The sequence below is a fragment of the Gallus gallus genome, chromosome 5 (assembly GCF_016699485.2).
Source record: "Gallus gallus isolate bGalGal1 chromosome 5, bGalGal1.mat.broiler.GRCg7b, whole genome shotgun sequence".
NCBI lineage: Eukaryota > Metazoa > Chordata > Aves > Galliformes > Phasianidae > Gallus > Gallus gallus.
Window position 1 is genome coordinate 11,663,608 of NC_052536.1, and position 18,773 is coordinate 11,682,380.

The 18,773-nt window shown below is 36.8% G+C and overlaps 1 protein-coding gene across 1 annotated transcript in view; it reads left to right on the forward strand.

Annotated features, from left to right (window-relative positions):
* The window catches only part of OTOG (otogelin), a 92,765-nt gene that overhangs the window by 53,563 nt on the left and 20,429 nt on the right, over window positions 1-18,773 (forward strand). Inside the window, exons 34-41 of the mRNA XM_025151290.3 lie at window positions 5,887-5,998; window positions 6,876-6,955; window positions 8,024-11,574; window positions 12,172-12,340; window positions 13,256-13,392; window positions 14,866-14,955; window positions 15,343-15,526; window positions 18,178-18,398. Coding sequence (XP_025007058.2) covers window positions 5,887-5,998; window positions 6,876-6,955; window positions 8,024-11,574; window positions 12,172-12,340; window positions 13,256-13,392; window positions 14,866-14,955; window positions 15,343-15,526; window positions 18,178-18,398 — 4,544 coding nt within the window. The remainder of the gene's footprint in view (window positions 1-5,886; window positions 5,999-6,875; window positions 6,956-8,023; window positions 11,575-12,171; window positions 12,341-13,255; window positions 13,393-14,865; window positions 14,956-15,342; window positions 15,527-18,177; window positions 18,399-18,773) is intronic.

The following is an 18,773-nucleotide window of genomic DNA, read 5'->3' on the forward strand; positions in this document are numbered from 1 at the left end:
CATACGTTACATTTTAATATCACCGTGGGTTAATGTTATAAAAATGTGAGTTGTTTTACATAAATTCTGTGGCAAAGTTCTTAGTAATGTTAGCTATGTGCTCTAGAAACTAAGTTGGTATAAATAAAGGCCTGTCTCAGAGAATTTTCAGCGAAAATCAAAATCTCAAGATGTAGGTGGGTATATTGCGCACTGCACACAGGTATCTATCAGTGCTTGTGCTTGACACAGGATCTTTTGGTTCTTTTTAGTATTTGTATCTTAGCTGAAGTATTCAGAAATTGTGCAAAACTGGAAATGAAAATATACTTTTTTTTAGCAAAAGCCTCTTCCATCTTAAGTCAGGTTTTATATGTAACATAGTTTAGTGGCTTAACTTCAACTTAGTCTTACCCATTTCCATCAATAGAATTTTTTTTTAATCCGTCCTGTTTTACTTAAAAGCAATGCATTATAATTTTAGTTTGAGCTCAAATGCTTTACCAGTCCCAAAGATCATGACCTGGGCTTGGTACTGGATAATGCTGAGCAACTCTTGTTGTACCTGCAAATTCCAGCTATGTCCATTAACACACCTTCTACATAGCTCTTGGAATTGAAGTTCCCACATAATTATAACATCTTTCTTTCTTACACCACGAACACAAACATTTGACGACCTGGCTTTTGAGTGAGTAAATAGGAGGAGATCAGATAATTATGTTAACAGGATTATATTAATCTAACAATATAATAGTAAACTAAAGCTTAAGTGTATTTGAGGGGTAGGTTATTATATTTTGCTTTCAATTATGTTTTTGCTAGGCACAGAGTTCCTTTCTTTCTGTGATATTTCCTTACATTTCTCATTGCAGAAACTTGAAAGTCATGAGCAGAGTTTGTTGGTAGTTTGTATGTGTTAAGTGGCTAGATAGGATTTCATGTTTCTAAACTTGTAGCTGAGGAGATTGGCAATCTGAGTTACTAAGCAGAGTTTTGCTGCTGTTATAAATAGAGGTAACTCTGAATCAGATTTTCTTCCTTCCAAATTATTTGAAATCTTCTGAGGAAAAACAACAACAAAAAAAGATGAGAATGGAAGTTTAAATATTTTTTCTCATGTTTTTAAAAACTTTTATTCTGAATCCAACATTTACAGTTCAAATTTTAGGTTCCCTCCCTTTTTTCTAAAGTAAATTGAAATTTTTTTTAGTATAGCAGAAATTGCAAATATTATCAAAATTCTGATAGTGGCAAATGTTGTCCTTGTGGTAGAAGTCAATATAAAAAAATGGCAGGATGGACTTGTGAACTAGTAGGTATTCTCAAAACACACAAAAACCAGGGTGGTTGTAACTCAACATCACTAGCAGACTGTGGTGTTATGAAAAATAACACTCTTCATTATATCAGATAATCATAGAATGGCTTGGGTTGGAAGGCACCTCAAGGATTGTCAAGCTCTACCCCCCCCTGCTGCATTCATGGCTGCCAAAATCCATATCTAATACTAGACAATGCTGTCCAGGGCCACATCCATCCTGGTCTTGAATGCCTTCAGGGATGGGGCATCCACAACCTCTCTGGGCAGTCTGTTCCAGCACCTCACCCACTGTCTTGGTAAAGAACTTCCCCCTGACATCCAATCTGTGTCTTCCCTCCCTCAACTTAAAACCATTTCTCCTTGTCCTGCTATTATCATCTACCCTTGTAAAAAGTTGACTCCCCTCGTGTTTGTAGGCTCCCTTTTAGGTACTGGAAGGCTGCAATGAGGTTGCCCTGCAGCCTTCTCTTCTCCAGGCTGAACAAGCCCATTTCCCTCAGCCTGTCTTCGTAGGGGAGGTGCTCCAGCCCTCAGATCATCTTTGTGGCCCTCCTCTGGACCCTCTCTAACAGCTCCAGATAGTAGTTGCTGTTCTTATTACCACAGAACTGAATTTGAAAACCAGAAGGAATGAAGATCCTAAATGCTTCTCTGAGGCCCAAGGAAGTGAAAAAATTATGTATAGGTTTGGGAAGTATTTTTTTAATAAATTCTTTGGTGTGTACCTGTACTGATATGAAAGCTTTCTACAATGCCAGAACATGTTTATATGTTTAGCTCCTATTAGACAAAATAACTGAGGGCATATTAAGTGGAATGATTGCCATCCAAGGTATACTTTACCATTTTATTAAGGATTTGCTATGTCACCAAATAGAAGATAGACTTCACTGGAATGCACACGGTTATTTTCAAATGACATGACAAATCCTTTTGAGGAGCATATGCCTGATATAAGAACCTTGACTCATTATCTGTAAACTGTGTATCATTCTTTTGTGTGAGTGAACTGTACACAGAGTACAGTAAGCTCCTATTACTGTTTGCTGATGGGGGAATTTAACAAGTATAAAAATGGGAAGCATGTGTTGGAGGTGGCTGATTAGCTTCCTGGGTAGCATAAGGACTTCATGTCATTACACTGGTGAAATCTCACCAGTAATCACAATTACTGAGCTACGGTATTTTCTGTAATTGGAATAGCAGCACTCTAGGTCTGACTGGCATGAAAGTTAATGTCTAAAATCAGTAGAGAGAGAAAGGTGTGTTTCCTTTAGGGATCGAGAGAGATTTAAATGGCTTTAGAGCATATTTTTGTCATTCTTCCTTATGCCCTAATGATAGTGTGTATTAAGATCATAATTTATATGCAAAGGTAGCGAAAAGAAGCAAAAATATATATATATTAGCTAGGTTTAGTAATACTTGATTAATCTCTTGACTTGGTCTTGAGATCATTGTAGTTCAGAACAAGGTTCTGTGCCTGTTTAAATTCCCCTTTACTTTCTGCCAAATCTCCATTCAGTATAAGCTTTTCAAGCAGGAACTATTTTTTAATTTTATTATTATTTTTGTGGTGACTATCACAGTTCATCAGCTTTGTCTTTGAGCTGCTTAGGGATTTCAGAAGTGATGCTGCCAACAGTGAAAAGTTAAAATATGATGAACGATTAAACTGAAATTTGCATAGTGCTGTAAAGGTATTTTCTTATAGTTAATATTAAAGCATATATTTCACTATATTTGACAGATTTACTGAGATGTCTCAAAAATTTTCAGTACACTGGAAATCAATTCATGGAATATATTCAAATCTTACTGTGGTGATCTGGGCTTTTATGCAATTTACATACTACAAAAAAAAAAAAACCAACCAAATACGACTTGGCATGTCATGTTCAATTCCTTTGCATCTACAGACTAGAAAATTAAATGTCCATCTACAGCTCTCCTTAGAAAACAGTTCCCATGACAAGGTTCCCAATTTCATCTGTTGTCTGTCTTATGTTCTGCAGAAAAGCATGATTTTGTTAGTTCTTTGCAGGAAGTGGCATTCAGGAACAACAAATTATGTGCAAGTTCTCTCTGTTTTCTCCCAAGTCATGCAGCACCTGCAAACTCCGTGAACTTAATCTGCAGGAATACTTGAGGGAAATGTGGCCATTGTTTCATAAAAGTCTAAACTCATGTAAAAAATAGGAAAAAGTATATAAATTCCATGCTTACAAGTGTTAATTCAAGATCACTCTTCTGTTAAACTCAGAAACTGACATTCTTCATGAGGTTTATGTGTGTTCTCTACAAAGACTGTGTCTTTGTTTGGATCTTTTTTTTTTTTACTGTTAATAGTGAGGCTTATGGCATGAGTTAGAAGTTATGGGTCTGGCTGTGTACTTAGCTTTGGGTAGTCTGATGAATGAGACTTCTTAGGTTGCACTAGAATATTCTGTGAATGCTGGTCCATATTAGGGTGATGATCACCTGTTCCAGTAAATCTCGGATATATTGTCTTTTTGTCATACATCCTCTTCATGTGTCATTAAACCTTTTCACTTTGACCTCCCTTTTTATATGTCTGTCAGCAAAATGTACAGAAATAATTCCCTTCCTTCATTAAATATATGTAATTTAAGTTGGTTGCACTAGAAGGGCTCAAAGATTAATTCAGTGAAGTGTACTTAGTTTTATATAAGAATGTAATTATATAAATGCATTTGTTACTGTCACTGAAGTTGTGTTTTTGAAAATGGTGACAGTTCAAATCCTTGGATAGAACACCACTGTTGAAAGGATAACACTAGATGGCAACATGCACACTCTTCAACTGTAAGAAGGATGTAGGCAGCTGAGTTTGAGTTATACGTCAGTTTTAAGAGAATTATTTTTACTAAGAAGAAAGATATTCATGGTTAATAATGGCAGAAAACTAACTACCTATGAGTGCAGATGTCCTAAATTTGCAGGGAAAAAGCAATTTCTTAGGATCTGCAGGGAAGAATGTCTTCAGAAAGATGTAAAAGGGCTAGCCTCTTTGCGTAATAAAGATACACAAAACGTAAAAGCGAAAGGACTTAAGAAGACGGAAAGTGGAAATTCTTCGTAAGCAGTAATCATTTTCTTTCTGATCATTAACATAAACATTGTTCAAGTGCAGTTAGTCTTCATAGACTCTTAACCATATAGGTCTAAAATTGGTCTTACTACTGTTGTATATTATGGTAGTGGTCTCCTCTATGTGTAGATGTAAGGGAACTTTTGCTGCCTTGCCTTGGCTGCTACAGGACAGGGCTGTGGTGAGTTGTAGTTCAGGCACCGAAATCAGATGGGTTGCTTAAGCCACACAGACTTGGAAGAGCCTCTTGGCTATGCATCTAGCATAGACGTGGGAGCCATTCTGTGCACAGATGGGACATGGTTGTGGTGAAAAAGAAGACATGGCATTTGAACGTGCAAGTGTGTACACCCATGTTTGTTATCCATACGATTACCAAGAATTCTCTTCCCTGAAGTTTTATATTCAATCTGTAACTGAGTGCTTATTTTTCTCCTTTACATTCACTCTGAATAAATTAACGAGCATTAGAACTGTAGCTGATCCTTCTATTTATTTCCACTTTGAAGTTGAACTCCTTCTCTATCTAAACTTGTGCTTTGAGTTTCAGTTATCTGGGCTTGAAGCATTTCAGAAAACACTATTTTCCTGCCTTAGATATGCTGAAGGCAAGTTGGGTAGTTGCATGTGATTTTTTGGGGGGGAGTTGTTTTTTGGTTTTTTTTTTCATTTGTCATAGTGTTTGATTTTTTAAGTATTTTGTTTGGAGAAATGTTTTCATTTTTTTCAAATGTGATCATGTCTGAGTTGCTTTCATCATTGTAGGAGCAGTTAGGCATTTCAAGAAAACAATTTGAACCTCACAACATTTCAAGTCTGAAATTCTATCTTACACTCCTTTTGAGAAGATGGGATGTGAAGAGACATTGTGGTAAAGAGCCTAAATTGGCCTCATACTAGATTATTTTATTGGGTTTGTTGTTTGCTTTGGTTTTAAAAATGCAGTTGCATCATATAGGTTATGTACCTTCTATCACCTGATCTTACACAGCGGTCAAACAACTTCTATGATACACAGTGTTAGTGCATTGGTGTGATACTGGTGCTTTTAGTTTTGATTGTAATAGCAATAATTGTTCAGAATCTTAATTTTTCATCTTATTTGAATAACTCAAAATACAGACTTATTGTTGACACAGTTTTTAAAACATAAGAAAGCAGCTCTGACTTACCTGGCTTTATTTTCAAGGGATTGTAATATACAGTAAATGTGAAAAATTCAGTGGCATTTTTTATAACTGCTAAGAACAAAACAGGCTGCCGAGTACTCTGTACTGTGCATAAAAATAAACTGTTCATTTTAAAAAGACCTTCACAGTTTGAAAAACACTACTACTAATTTTGTTCGTAAAGAATGCTGGTAGAAACAGTGAGTGTTCTAGAGCTGCAGTGAACTTCAGCTATCTTTCTCGGTGCCGTGTGTGTTTTTCTAGAAATAAATGAGATTAACAGATTTTGGTTATTTTTTCAGATGTAAAATTTCTATCACGTTCTGCATGTGAATGGCATTATGATGCCTGTGCAAGCCCTTGTTTCAAAACCTGCAGGGATCCTTTGGGAAAAAACTGTCAGACAGTACCAAAGTAAGTTGTTATAAATGTAAAACCATGTAATTTGCGTAATAATAGACATATGGGTAACCAGACATAGGGTCGGTACAGAAGGACTGTGTTAATTTGTAAGATGAGTAAAGGAGGAAAGAATTGGAACTGCTGTAGCAGCTACATGAAAGTGAAGTTCCTAGATACCACCAGTATTTCAGTTTCAGGCTCTGACAATACTTAAAGTATTTGTAACTTTGAAACGGGAGACAGTAAGAGTGTACTGATAAAAACAAGTGATGTTTGTTTCAGATAGTTGTGCCCCTATGTTTTTGTTGTGGTAGAATAACAGAATGGTTTGGATTGGAAGGGACTGTAAAGATTATTTAGCTTCAACTTTTCTACCACAGAAAGGGATATTTTCTACCTAAATTAGGTTGCCTAAAGCCCCATTCACTGGCCTTGAACACTTCAAGGAATGGAAAATCCACAGCTATTCTGGGCTACCTGTTCAATTGTCTCACCACGTTCAACTCTAGCATTGCCACAGACAAATCTCTTTGCCTTTTCCCTTTATGTACTCTGTGCACTGTACTTTTCAGCAGGATTGAAACTTGTACTAAGTCTTGTGAAAGTGACATTTGGATTTTGGTGTTCAAAAAAGGTTTGGCATTTCTTAAGTAATAGTGTTTACAATGTGAACATTCATTTCACAGGCTAATTGCAAAGTTCATGCTTTTGCTTTGATCTTTGAGAATGTATGCCATATCAATGACATTTTGAAGGAGTACACTGAGGTGATGAGAGAGAGCAAGGATGTCTGCTTAAAAAGATAGTATAAATAAACAGTGTTTGCCTAAAATTTAATTACTTGATCCAAAAGATACTGTTCACATAATTGATATTGTTTTTCTTTTAGAGTGGAAGGATGCATCCCTGCATGTCCTCTCAATATGTTGCTGGATGAAGTCACTCAAAGATGCGTGTATTTTGAAGACTGTATGTTTGAAAAATTGTGTATATTATGTGTTACATATTTAGCTTATTAATAATGTGAGGTGACATTTTAGTCAAACTTTTAATTAAGGGTGCTTAAATTAGTGTAACTCTGACCTTAGTTATGCAAATCTTAAGATTTCACTGAACATGTAATTTAATTAAAGTAGTTTAACTCTTCACAAATCTAACATTTTATATTAAGATATTCTTTCTTCATAAAACATTTCAGTAACATGAAATGTGAAGCAATTTATTGAAATTTATTTTTGAGTTTATCTCTGAATTTTTGTAGAATCATTAAGGTTTGAAAAGACAAGAGCATCCAGTCCAGCCATCCACCTATCACCAATAGTTCTCCCTAAACCACATTCCTCAACATGTTGTCTAAACATTCCTTGGATACCTCCAGTGTTGGTTACTCCACCACCTCACTGGGCAGCCCATTCCAGCACCTGACTACTCTTTCAGAAAAGTAGCCTTTTTCATAACATCTAGCCTGAACCTCCCCTGGCACAAGTTGAGGCCATTCCCTCTAGTCCTTCTCTAGTTATCACTAGAGAACAGGCTGACCCTCAACTCACTACAGCCTCCCTTCAGGTAGTTATAGAGAGCAATAATATCTCCCTGAGCCTCCTCCAGATTGAACAGTCCCAGCTTCCTCAGCTGCTCCTCATAAGGCCTGTGCTACAGACCCTTCACCAGTTTCACTGCCCTTCTCTGGACATGCTCCAGGGCCTTGATGTCTTTCCTGTAGTGAGGGGCTCAAAACTGAGCACAATACTCAAGGTGCAGTCTCACCAGTGCTGAGTACAGAGGGACAGTTATTCCTTGCTCCTGCTAGCAGCATTATTTCTTATACAAGCCAGGTTGCCATTGGCCTTCTTGGCCACCTGGGCACTCTGCTGGCTCATGTTCAGCTGAGCATCAACCAATTTTAGAATTTTAAAGTCAGTTTGAGAAGATCAGAGCTATATGAATTGTTATATGCTCTTTCTAGCTTCGCTAGCTTTGTCTGTAATTTAGCTATGAATGTCAGGTTACCATTTTTTTTTTTGTGTCTGATTTCAGGCATTGAACCTGCAGATGGTACTTCACCTTTGCCTCCCAGCACTCGAACACCAGCAGCTTCCCACTTAACGTTTAGTACAACTTTGGCAGCCGTCAGCCAAGTGGTAACTTCATTTCCCTTACCTGAAACAAAGGACATGAAAACAACACTAGCTTCAAAGTTGAAACTCCCTGCAACTACAGAGAAGACTACATTTTCAGCTATAGCATCTAATACAACACTTCCAGCCATAACGCTATCATCATATGTTTCTTCACAGCCAAGAGAAATGGCATCAGCTGAGAGAACTACAACAATGCATGAGACAGCAAAATCTAATGTAAGCTTGTCTTCTCTTGCTGACATATCTCTGTTTCCATCTCCTGTCACTTCAGAAACCTCCACAAAAATACAGGTGATCAGTAGTGGTTCCACTAAGCTTCTGAGGACTACAGAACCTCTGATAGTAACTTCTCCACATGCAGTGTCTAGAAGCCCAGAATTAGAAGGCCAACCACTTTCTACTTTTGTTTTTACTGGGACACCAATTACATTTAAAACAACAGAATTGCCAGTCAAAACTAAAATAATGGAAATATCAGAAATAGCCACAATGGCAATTCCCACAAAGGAAGCACAAGTAAAACTAGAAGGACTTGCACCATTTACACCCTCTTCATTTGAATCAGGAACAGGAAAAACTGCGTATCAGCCCCAGGATTCCACATTATCGCCTCTGGGTGTACGTTCATATACATCATCAGCAAACTTAACATCAACTTCAGAAATGACAAAAACAAGAATAGGCCAGTCTTCTACTGCAGTACCTAATGTTACAGTAACATCATTTTCTCCCGTGATCACTACTTCGTCTTCGCTAAAACCAGTGTCTTCAGAAATGACAAGAACAGCAGTTGTTTTAACTGAACAAAGCACTAAGACTATACTTTCATCAGCATCCACACTGCCTGTATCATTAGGAAAGGCAATTACAGAATCTCCTATTGAAAAGGTTCACCATCTGACAGATGCTGTGGGGATACCATTCACTACAACTCTAGGTTCAAAGACAACAACTCTGCAACCTCAGGAGAGATCATTAAAAACAACTTTGTTACCATTTACAATTCAAGAAAAAGAAACTCCCAAAGTAACATCTCATGTGGAGCATACACCTAGCTCCCTTTTCCTTCCATATTCACTGCATCCTAGTTCCACAGTTGGGAAAACCACCAGTCTTTCTACAGGAAGACCCTCAGGGTCAGTTCCTACTCCTGTTTCTCCAGATTTGGCTGAATTAAAAAAAACATTTAAAACCGCATCAACTACAGCGTATTCATCACACACAGTTCTAAATTCAACAGAGGTCTTGACTACATTATACACTAAATACCCTGTTTTGCCTGAAAGTACCAGAATGCCACCTTTGTTTGTTAAGGTAACTTCTAAAATAACATCACCTTTTGAATTAGAAGCAAAATCAACTGGAAAAACACTTACTGATTACAAGTCACCTCTGGTTTTAAGTACGGTGAAGAAAAGCACTTCAGCATATTCTGGTAGCATTGCTACCACATCAACAATGAAAACCTTTATCTCATCAAAAGAAACTGCTGCAGTTCCTTCTATATCTACGAAAAGCAAATCAGCTCAAACAATGTCCTTCACTGGATCTCCACATACTCTCCTTAGTGCATCTGAAACCACATTGTTACTAACACAGCCTGATGAATCAGAAGAAGAAAGAATAACTAGCATCTCCACTACAAAGACATCTGTTTTTCCTTCTTCACCATCAAGCTCTCTAATCTCTTTAAATATTTCTCTGCCTTCACAGTCCATATACGGAAAAGAAGCATCAGTGACAGCTCTTAGTCCTGTGCATACATCCCATGCTGTATTTCCAGTAACAAAGTCTTCTCACACTTTCTCTACCTCCCAGCATCTGGAAGATCAATCAGTTTCTTCACTTCCTTTAGCACAAACGTTACCGAGAGTAACAACCACACTGAAATACCCAGTAGTAGAAACTAAAGTAGTTTCTACAGCATCACAGTCTACAGTTGAAAGCATTACGGACATGGTAAAACCTACCACTGCTACAGCTCAGACATCTTTTACTCCATCTTCAGGGGATAAAGTTCCAGTACAGACCACAGGGGCTGTGACTTTACCACATCTTTCTGCTACGATGGCAATGGAACTTGCTCATCAGACATCTAAACCTTCCTTGACAAGCAAAAGCAATTTCTCAGTTTACCAGCATCCTGATGAGACTCTAACAAAACCCACTGATCAGCCACGAATTCTATTAAGCACAACTGAAGCTACAGTAGAATCAACTTTCTCATCCTCCTTAACTACCTCACTACCTAAAGGTATTCATTCAGACATATTATCTATCTCATTGGACACTACAGGAGTTATTTTACCAACTGAAAAAGAGTTAATTTTAACTGATTCAGTTACGCAGCCATATGTACCAAGAACTACTGCTCTTCAGTCTACAGTCCCAGCTAGAAAAACAGCTGACATTACTTTTGAAACCAGTATTCTCCCTTCCTCACCAGAATTATTTGCAATTTCTTCTTCTTCAGCAACCCTTGAAAAAGGTGCCTTTCCTTCTATTTCCACACAGAAGGCAGATACTAGTCTAAAATCCACACGGCAGGCCCCCATTACTGAATCATTTGTTTCAAGTCATGCTCCCGAAATAACTATAACTTCATCTGTTTTATTACCTGAAACAACAGAAATTCCTATCATGACGGAAAGCGAGCCATCCATAGGTGCCTTTTTAACACCTGTGATTTCAACAGCATCCACATCAATGGTTAAAACTACTACAGAGAAAACTGCTTTGTTGCCGAAGCAAGTCACACATTCAACCGCTGCCTACAGTTCTACTTTTCCGGCAACCACAGTGCTTTCAGCTATGGCCCATTCATCACGCGTAGCTTCAGCCTCTTCAACAGTAAGAGGTACAGGGCAAAGCATAACTGCTCCACCAGCAACATCTGACAAAATAGAAACTGTAACAAAATCCACCACAACCTTGGTGAAACCCACTTATTTTTCTGTTACTTCAGAATCAAAAGAACTTATGTTCCCTGATACAGAAAAATCAGAAGAGCTGGATGTCCAACCTGTCCATGCTCAAGGTGTTGCTATTACTTCAGAAATACCTCAGAAATTTTATTCTCCGTATTTCACAAACACAACTGCAGCTCCTTCTAACGTAAGTGTATTAATACCGTTCACCATACATTCATCCTCTGAAACAAAGCCTTTTTCTTCTATAGCTGCTGCATCATTGGCCACTCAAACGTCCAAACATGGAATAACATCTGAAGTACAAACACCTTCACAGAGTTCGCTATTAATGATATCTGACCATCCAAATGATACAACAGCTCCATCAGTTTCCTCCTTTGCCTACTTACCTACTAAACCATTTTATGGTTTGCCTACAACAATTGCTGATGGATTGGCAACGACTGAAGCTATGCCAGGAGTCACACAGCCAGCTTCAATGCTGCCTACAGAAACAGCAACTCTCCAAACCTGTACAGTGAGTAACATTATAACATTATTGCATTTGGTTTTGAATAAATCCAGGTTATTTTAACATGCTGAGAAAACCATCATTTGGGAGACATACTTTGATCTTCATGATTTGAACATCTGCATTAAGTAGGGCTATTTGTTATTTTCACAGTTATATCTGTAAGTCTGAATAACTTCAGTTGTGCATAATAGTTTTCATGAGGGTTATAATTCACTGTGTTTTGGACCTCAGTTTTCTGAGTGTGACTGTTACAGGAATGTTTGGAGTTGTTTTGGGAAAATGCAGCGCTTCATGTAGTTTATATACTTTGTATTATTTGTCATGTAGCCTTCCTATCCATGCATCCATGTTACTTTCTTCTCAAATTCTTTTAATTAAAAGTAAACAAACAAACAGAAATGTTCTGCTTTTTACATCAGGACAGAATTTTAAACTATCCTCAGAAGGGTCAGATTTTCAAAGATGCTCTTTGCTTAAATCTTCCACCACTGTTGTCATGAGGATTTATAAGTATTTGGTGCCTGAAGAACATGAACCTCTTTTTTGAGCAAATACTATGCATTATTGTGATATTACTTGTGTCTTTTAAATATGCCTTAGCCAATCACAGAGAATGAGTGCATAAAATACATTTGCTTGGATGGACAACTGATTCAAGTTAATAAGTCGCAGAACTGCCCATACAATGCAACTCAACCTAGCTGTGGAGTTTTAGGATATGCTGCTCAGATAAATGGGGACAAATGCTGCCCAAAGTGGGAATGTGCATGTAAGTTTTAATTATATGGTTCTTTTGAAGTGAATTCGAGTAACAATTTAATGCATGTCTAAGAACACAAAGAACTAACGCTCCTATAATCATGGTGAAGAAAGATCTATATTGTACAGCTTGTTGTCTAATTCAATTCATAATTCTAGTTCTGCATCTAGTTAAGTGAAGTAAAAATGCTCCTTTAACGTAGGATAAATACCTTAACTAGCTTCAGGTAACATCAGCAGACTTGTCTAGGTCTGACTTAGACTTGTCTTCTGTCTAATCACATGAGACACAGTGGATATAGGCAGTGGATTTTATGGGATATCTTATATCTACTTCAGAGTGAGAAGTTCATTGTTAGCAATTCATGGACCCTGGAAGCTTAGATGTACTGTAGTCACTCCTACCAGTTATGCAGAATTAGGCAAGATGTATCCTAACCTTAAAAAAAATTAAATTTAGCCCATAATGGAAAAATAGTTGTGCAGAGAAGTAATGCAAATTTCCATTTATGAACTCCGGTCTCTGAAACAGAGCAGTAAGACTGGAAAGAAGAGAACTTGAAACAAGATCTCCCTCTTTATGAACAAGATTGGAGAGAAACTGAAGATCTGGCATGATCCACTGTCATCTGTGTTTTTGCTGGTTTAGGGTTTGTAAAAGTTACAAATTTATGTTGCTAAAAATTGTAGGAATGTAACAGCAGAGCGCTGTGGATTGTCCCATTGGACTATGCAGTATTTGACTGTGCTGTTTATTTACAGGGATGCAATAGCAATAAAATACATCTGAAAATGTGCTAAATATCTGATACTGTACAGCAAATAAGTTAGTCTTATGTAGTTCATTGCTTTACCTTCATATTTTGTTATATTTACATAAAGTCTAAAATAAGTGAGCAAATACATTTTTATCTTTTTTCCTTAGGTCGTTGCACAATTTTCTCTGATCTGAGTGTTGTAACATATGATGGAAATCATTTGGCTTTATTCAAAGAAGCATCATACATTGTTAGTCAGACTCAAGATGAAACTATAACCATCCACGTCCTTGACTGTAGAATGGTAATTAACGTTTATCAACTAACAATGGATGTCGAGTACTGCTAATGAGATGTATTTTTGGAATGAGTTACGTATATATTCCTCTAACGTACATCCTTGTCAATAATAACTATAATAACAATAATATAATATAATTGTTAATAATATAAAATATAATAATAATAACTAATATGTAATTGTGGTAAATTATTCACTCCTTTGCAATGTCTCTGAATTGTACTTGCACTTTTCAGCATTTAAGGGTTGGGTATAGTTTCTTCAGAAGCAGCTGAAAGGTGGGAGGCGGATGCATATTACCTTACTTTATTTGTAAAATAGACAATGTTGTGAGAGATTAAGTGGATGATGTTTATTAGTCACTTTTGTGAGGACCATCATGTAAAAAGTATTGGTGTAGAGTGCTATTTTTTGTGTATCTAGGTTTACTTGACTTTACTGCACTAAGGAGGATATATACAGGACTAGAAAGAACCTTCAAATGCAGTATTCAATGCCTTTGCACTTCATCAGGCTATACCTTGCAGAGTGAGGATTCACACACCCGAATTCCCTATTTTCATTCAACTCTAAATTGGTTTCAAGGCTAGTACAGTATTTAAATGCACCACTTTTCTATATTTTTATAAGGAAAAATTTACTGGGATGACCAATCTTGAGAGCCTTAAAAGAATGTGGTATTGTTAGACTAAATTAGACCACCTTGTACATTACAAGTTTCAGACAGAGATGTGTATTTGCTATTTCATAGAGGAAAGACAGAAACCCTATGGGGAGCAATTACAGAATATCCTGCCTAATGGATAATGTAGAGGTTGGCTTTATGTTGTGAAGAGTTAATTTCTCACGAGCATTTACAAATTACTTTTAATCCCAGTTTCTTCTATGAAAGCTAGGCAATTCTGATGTCCACACAGATGTTCCTCTCAAGCGTTGGTCATGAATAGTACCTTATGAAAGTTAATTTCAGAAGCTCAATATGATTGAAAGGAGAAAGCAGATCTGTTTCTGCATTTCAGATTTTTGTTTTCTATTGTATTAAATGCTGTTTTGTCCTTTGTTTGGAACCTTGAATCTCAACATGTGTATGTATTTCTGATTTATTTCTTCTCTAAGAGTCATTTATCATATAAATTCATCGTTCCTTGTCCCATTTCTGCTAACCTTTGGCTATGTAGTTCTTATTTTTCAGTGTCCAAACAGATATTCTCCTGTATCTTTTCTAAAATGACAGAAATAATGGGTGATACAACATGGTTCATGAATGCAATAATGTTATGTTTGTATATTTTGCAAGAATGCTATCCAGATTAACTTCGTAATTTTGACTTGGAAGTACAGTCATCAGCAACTTTCCTCTCTTCAAAATATGTGCAAACAATCCTCAGTGTCCCAGTACCTAAAAATATTAGACAGCTAATGTATACGTTTTTATACGTTATAGCTGTGGTTAATATATTTTTGCTTTCTCCACAGAATAATTCTAATTCCACTTCCTTGTGCCTGGCAATGTTGAATTTAACCTATGTATCAAACCAAATTATTATCCATCGTTTAAGTAGAAAAGTGAGTATTTTGAGGCTTTATTTTCCTCTGCAATTTAGATAGCATCTTACTTCTGTAATCATCCACTGCCTTCTCGTGTATACTGAAGATCAGAGTAGGGCACAAGAGGAAATATATTTCACTGTTAGCACTTTGGCATTTAGTAATCTGCTTGTAAATTCAGAGTCAAATTATGATAAAAGGACAGTTAATGAGGTAAGTCACAAAGCGAGGCATTCAAAATGATCGCTTGTTCCTTTAATGCCTTGATATCTTTATGGGGATGAGCCTGACTTCTTTTGAAATTAGTTATGAGTTAGATTCCTGTGCTGTTGAAAATCCAGCCATCGTTTTTCTTCTGCAGAATTTGGTGCCTGACATTTAAAATCTTCTCTGTGTATGTTTTAGATAACAGTAAATTCAAGATTTGCTTGGCCTACTGTTAGAAAATACGGATACAAAGTAGAGGATTCAGGCTACAAGTATGCAGTTGAGACCCCAACAAAAATCAAAATTCAGTGGTTTCACAACACAGGTGTGATGATCATAGAATTTAATACTACCAGAGAACCAAAAGCTTTGGGACTATGTGGTAAGTATGGAGAACGGCAAAATTAAAGACATCCAGGTGCTTTTCTAGGGAGGCACATTTTCCTAACTGTATCTTTTGATGGATATTGCTTAAAAGAGTTACTGTAGATCGTTGCAAATGTTTAGGTACTATTAACATAAAATGATTCGTAATTTTGTTAGTTGTTGACAAAAAGCTTGATACCTATCGGTGTAATCGCTTTTTAATGACAGTCCTGTTTTTAACTGTAGCCTGTTTGAACCACAAGCATGATTGCTGTAACCAAACCCAAATAAATCAAGCAAATCTGTAATGTCAAATCAGGTCATTTACAGATTTAGTGTTTGCTATCCATTTGATAGGAAGTGATATGAGCTATTTTCAGTATCTAAAGGTCAGAATTCACAGGAACTGTTAACTTGAGATAAGCTATTTTAGTTTACCTGTTAGAAGAAATAGTTTAGAAGGAATTTTTGTGATTGTAATGGGTTAAATAACCCTAATGCTGCACCCTCTCAGGTCTGCTGAATCATCTCATGTAGTTACTTTCTCTTTAAAAACCATGAGCTTGAATAATCTAATAGAGCAGTAGCTTTTGTAAGCATGTTTTTCTGTTGTTCTAAATCTTTACTGTGACACCTGAATCTGTAAATTTATCTGCTGTAATTTGTAGCTGGAAAACAAGGTTACAGAGTTCATAATTACAGTGGAAATCTTGCCAGTTTGAGAAAGGGCAAATGCCTGTAGCTCAGTATCAAGTATCAGTGGTAGCTTGGTTGAGTTCCAAGTCTTGCAGACAGTAATGTGCATCTTGTAAAGGAAGAGAGCTTAAATTTATTGCCGTTTTGAAATTGGATTATTATCTGTAATTGCTCCAGTCCTTTTTAACATCATTCTTACTCTGCGTGGCTAATTGTTATTGTAATTAGATCAAACAGAAACAAGGATGTAAAGATAGTATTTTTCAGTACATCTGATTCAAGCTGTTCTTCAAAGTCTCTTTTGCCTTTACCTATTTGATTATTGTAACAGGGAGAATTAGAAACATTACGTTCCTGGTATATGTGGCCCATTAGCAAGATGACAACACACCTCTCTGGCTTCTTTGGAGAGTATGCTGTGTTTTTCTAGTATTCATCTCTAATTAGGATTCTCTGCATAAATCTGTCTGCGCAGTGCTGTCCACTGGGACTCACCAGAACCTGCTTTAATTGAGCTGGTTGCTCTGCACATTTTCAGGGTAAATTAATCTATCTGAAGCTCCTGTGCTTGCTGTGTTATTCTGCTCCTTGTATTTGAGCTTTCTCAGAATGTCTTTAGGCTGCAGTATTCATATATCCCAATTTCTCAGCTTCATAGAAGTGAAGGCACCATTACAGTTTTGAAGCATCAAGTATCCCTTGGAAGGGTCTTTTTCTGGCAGCAGTATATTTTACAGTGACTGGATCAGGAAAAGATGGCAGTTGGTGAAGAGCTGATGTGGGAGATGGGGAATGCCACAAGGGCATGGATTTCTCTGTAGCAGCACTGGTGAAACAGAGTGCAAGTGCACCAGTGTTGTAGGTGCAGCCAGATCCAACCAAGCCAAATGTGAAACTTTAGTCTTGCTCTGTTAAATCTTGTCAATGTACAAGAAAGGTGGAAAAAGATAAGTCAGACATGATAGCAGTCCCTTTAAGCCAAGTAATTTCTTTTTGTGTTGTATAGGCTCACAACCTCAAAACATTCAAGCAGAAACATTTTTTGGTTGATTAATATTTACAGCTTTAACAGCTGTTTTACTCTCAGAATGATTACTATTCTCCCCGATTGTCAGTGGCTTGCTCATAATGCAAAATGCTCAAACAGACCCGTAATTATTGAACAGATATCTTCAGAATTGCCATGAAAGGCTGTGGAAACATCAGAAGAGTGCTTTCTAGAAGTCCATGTTCTTTGTTGACCAAATCACTCTCTGTGCGTTAGGATTCTTCCTTCATTGCATAGTCTTTTGAAATTGCCAACTACCTTAGTTTAATCAAATTAAATCAGACCAAATACAGAAAAGATTGCTTTCTTCCTGCTGTGTGCTAATGTAAATGATAGCCTGGAAGTGACAAAGTTAGACTTTTAAGTTAGCTCTTATGCCAATAAATGGATGCACAGAGCTGCCCAGAAGCGTAAATAGAAGAGGGTATTAAATCTTTGAATTACAGTTTCAGATAGGCATCTTTTTTGTCAATCTTAATTGGCATTTAATGAGAATCACCTTTTCTGATAACATTTGTTGCTATACGTGATTGTGCTTTGTTACCTTCTTCTATCTTTTAATTTCTTTATATATATATATTATATATATATATATATATAGTGCTCGTGCAACTGAGTGGTGAAGGTTGCATGCCACTGCTGGGATCTCTGAACCTCTCTGACATGTGATAGATCTTGTTTCATGCATGTGCAGTTCACAGATGTATCTTCACTTTCACTTTGTGTCATTTGTTTGCAGTTTGTGTATTTTGATCCTACCAGAATTTCCACATCTGTTGTGTTTCATGAGATTACATTTTTTGAAAGTTCCTTACTTATTATAAGTTTCTTAAAGGAGTTCACTTTTTGAACAAGGTACTTCAAACATTCTTCAGCATAAACATGTGCAGCGTTAACCTGCTTTTTCTTCTGTTCATACATAGGTTTTTGTGATGGAAGCTTGGAAAATGACCTGATGCTACCCAACAGGACAGTGTTAAGCAAAAATGATGCTCCATCAACATTTATAGACAGCTGGCAAGTGCCAGACACATTAAAGTATGTTGGAGAAGACAGGCATCAGGAAACTAATTGTTCAGTCACGGACTGCTCAGAGTGCTTAAGACTGGTGTTGAACCAGACCTTCAGCAGCTGTCATCCTTATGTATGTTAACTATTTTGGAAGCCTACATTTTGGGAGAGATGCAGTTCTGATATACTTTTGCACACTTGATAATTTAATTAATGTGGAGCTACGTGTAACCACATCTGTGGAATGAGATATCTGCTTTTCTGTATCTACAGTTGATAAAAAGAATTGAAGAGTGCAGCAGCTTGATAGGAGAGTTGTAATAAGCAGCTGACAATTTCAGAATTCCTAATAAGTCTCTGTTAGTTTTGGTAATAGCACCTAATTTATAAATCAGTCCCAGAAAATTCACTTGGACCAACAGGATGTACAGCAAAGTAAAATAAAGTAATTTTAGTATTTAGTTCTTACTTAAATATTCAGTAATTTAACAAATTCCAAATCACATTA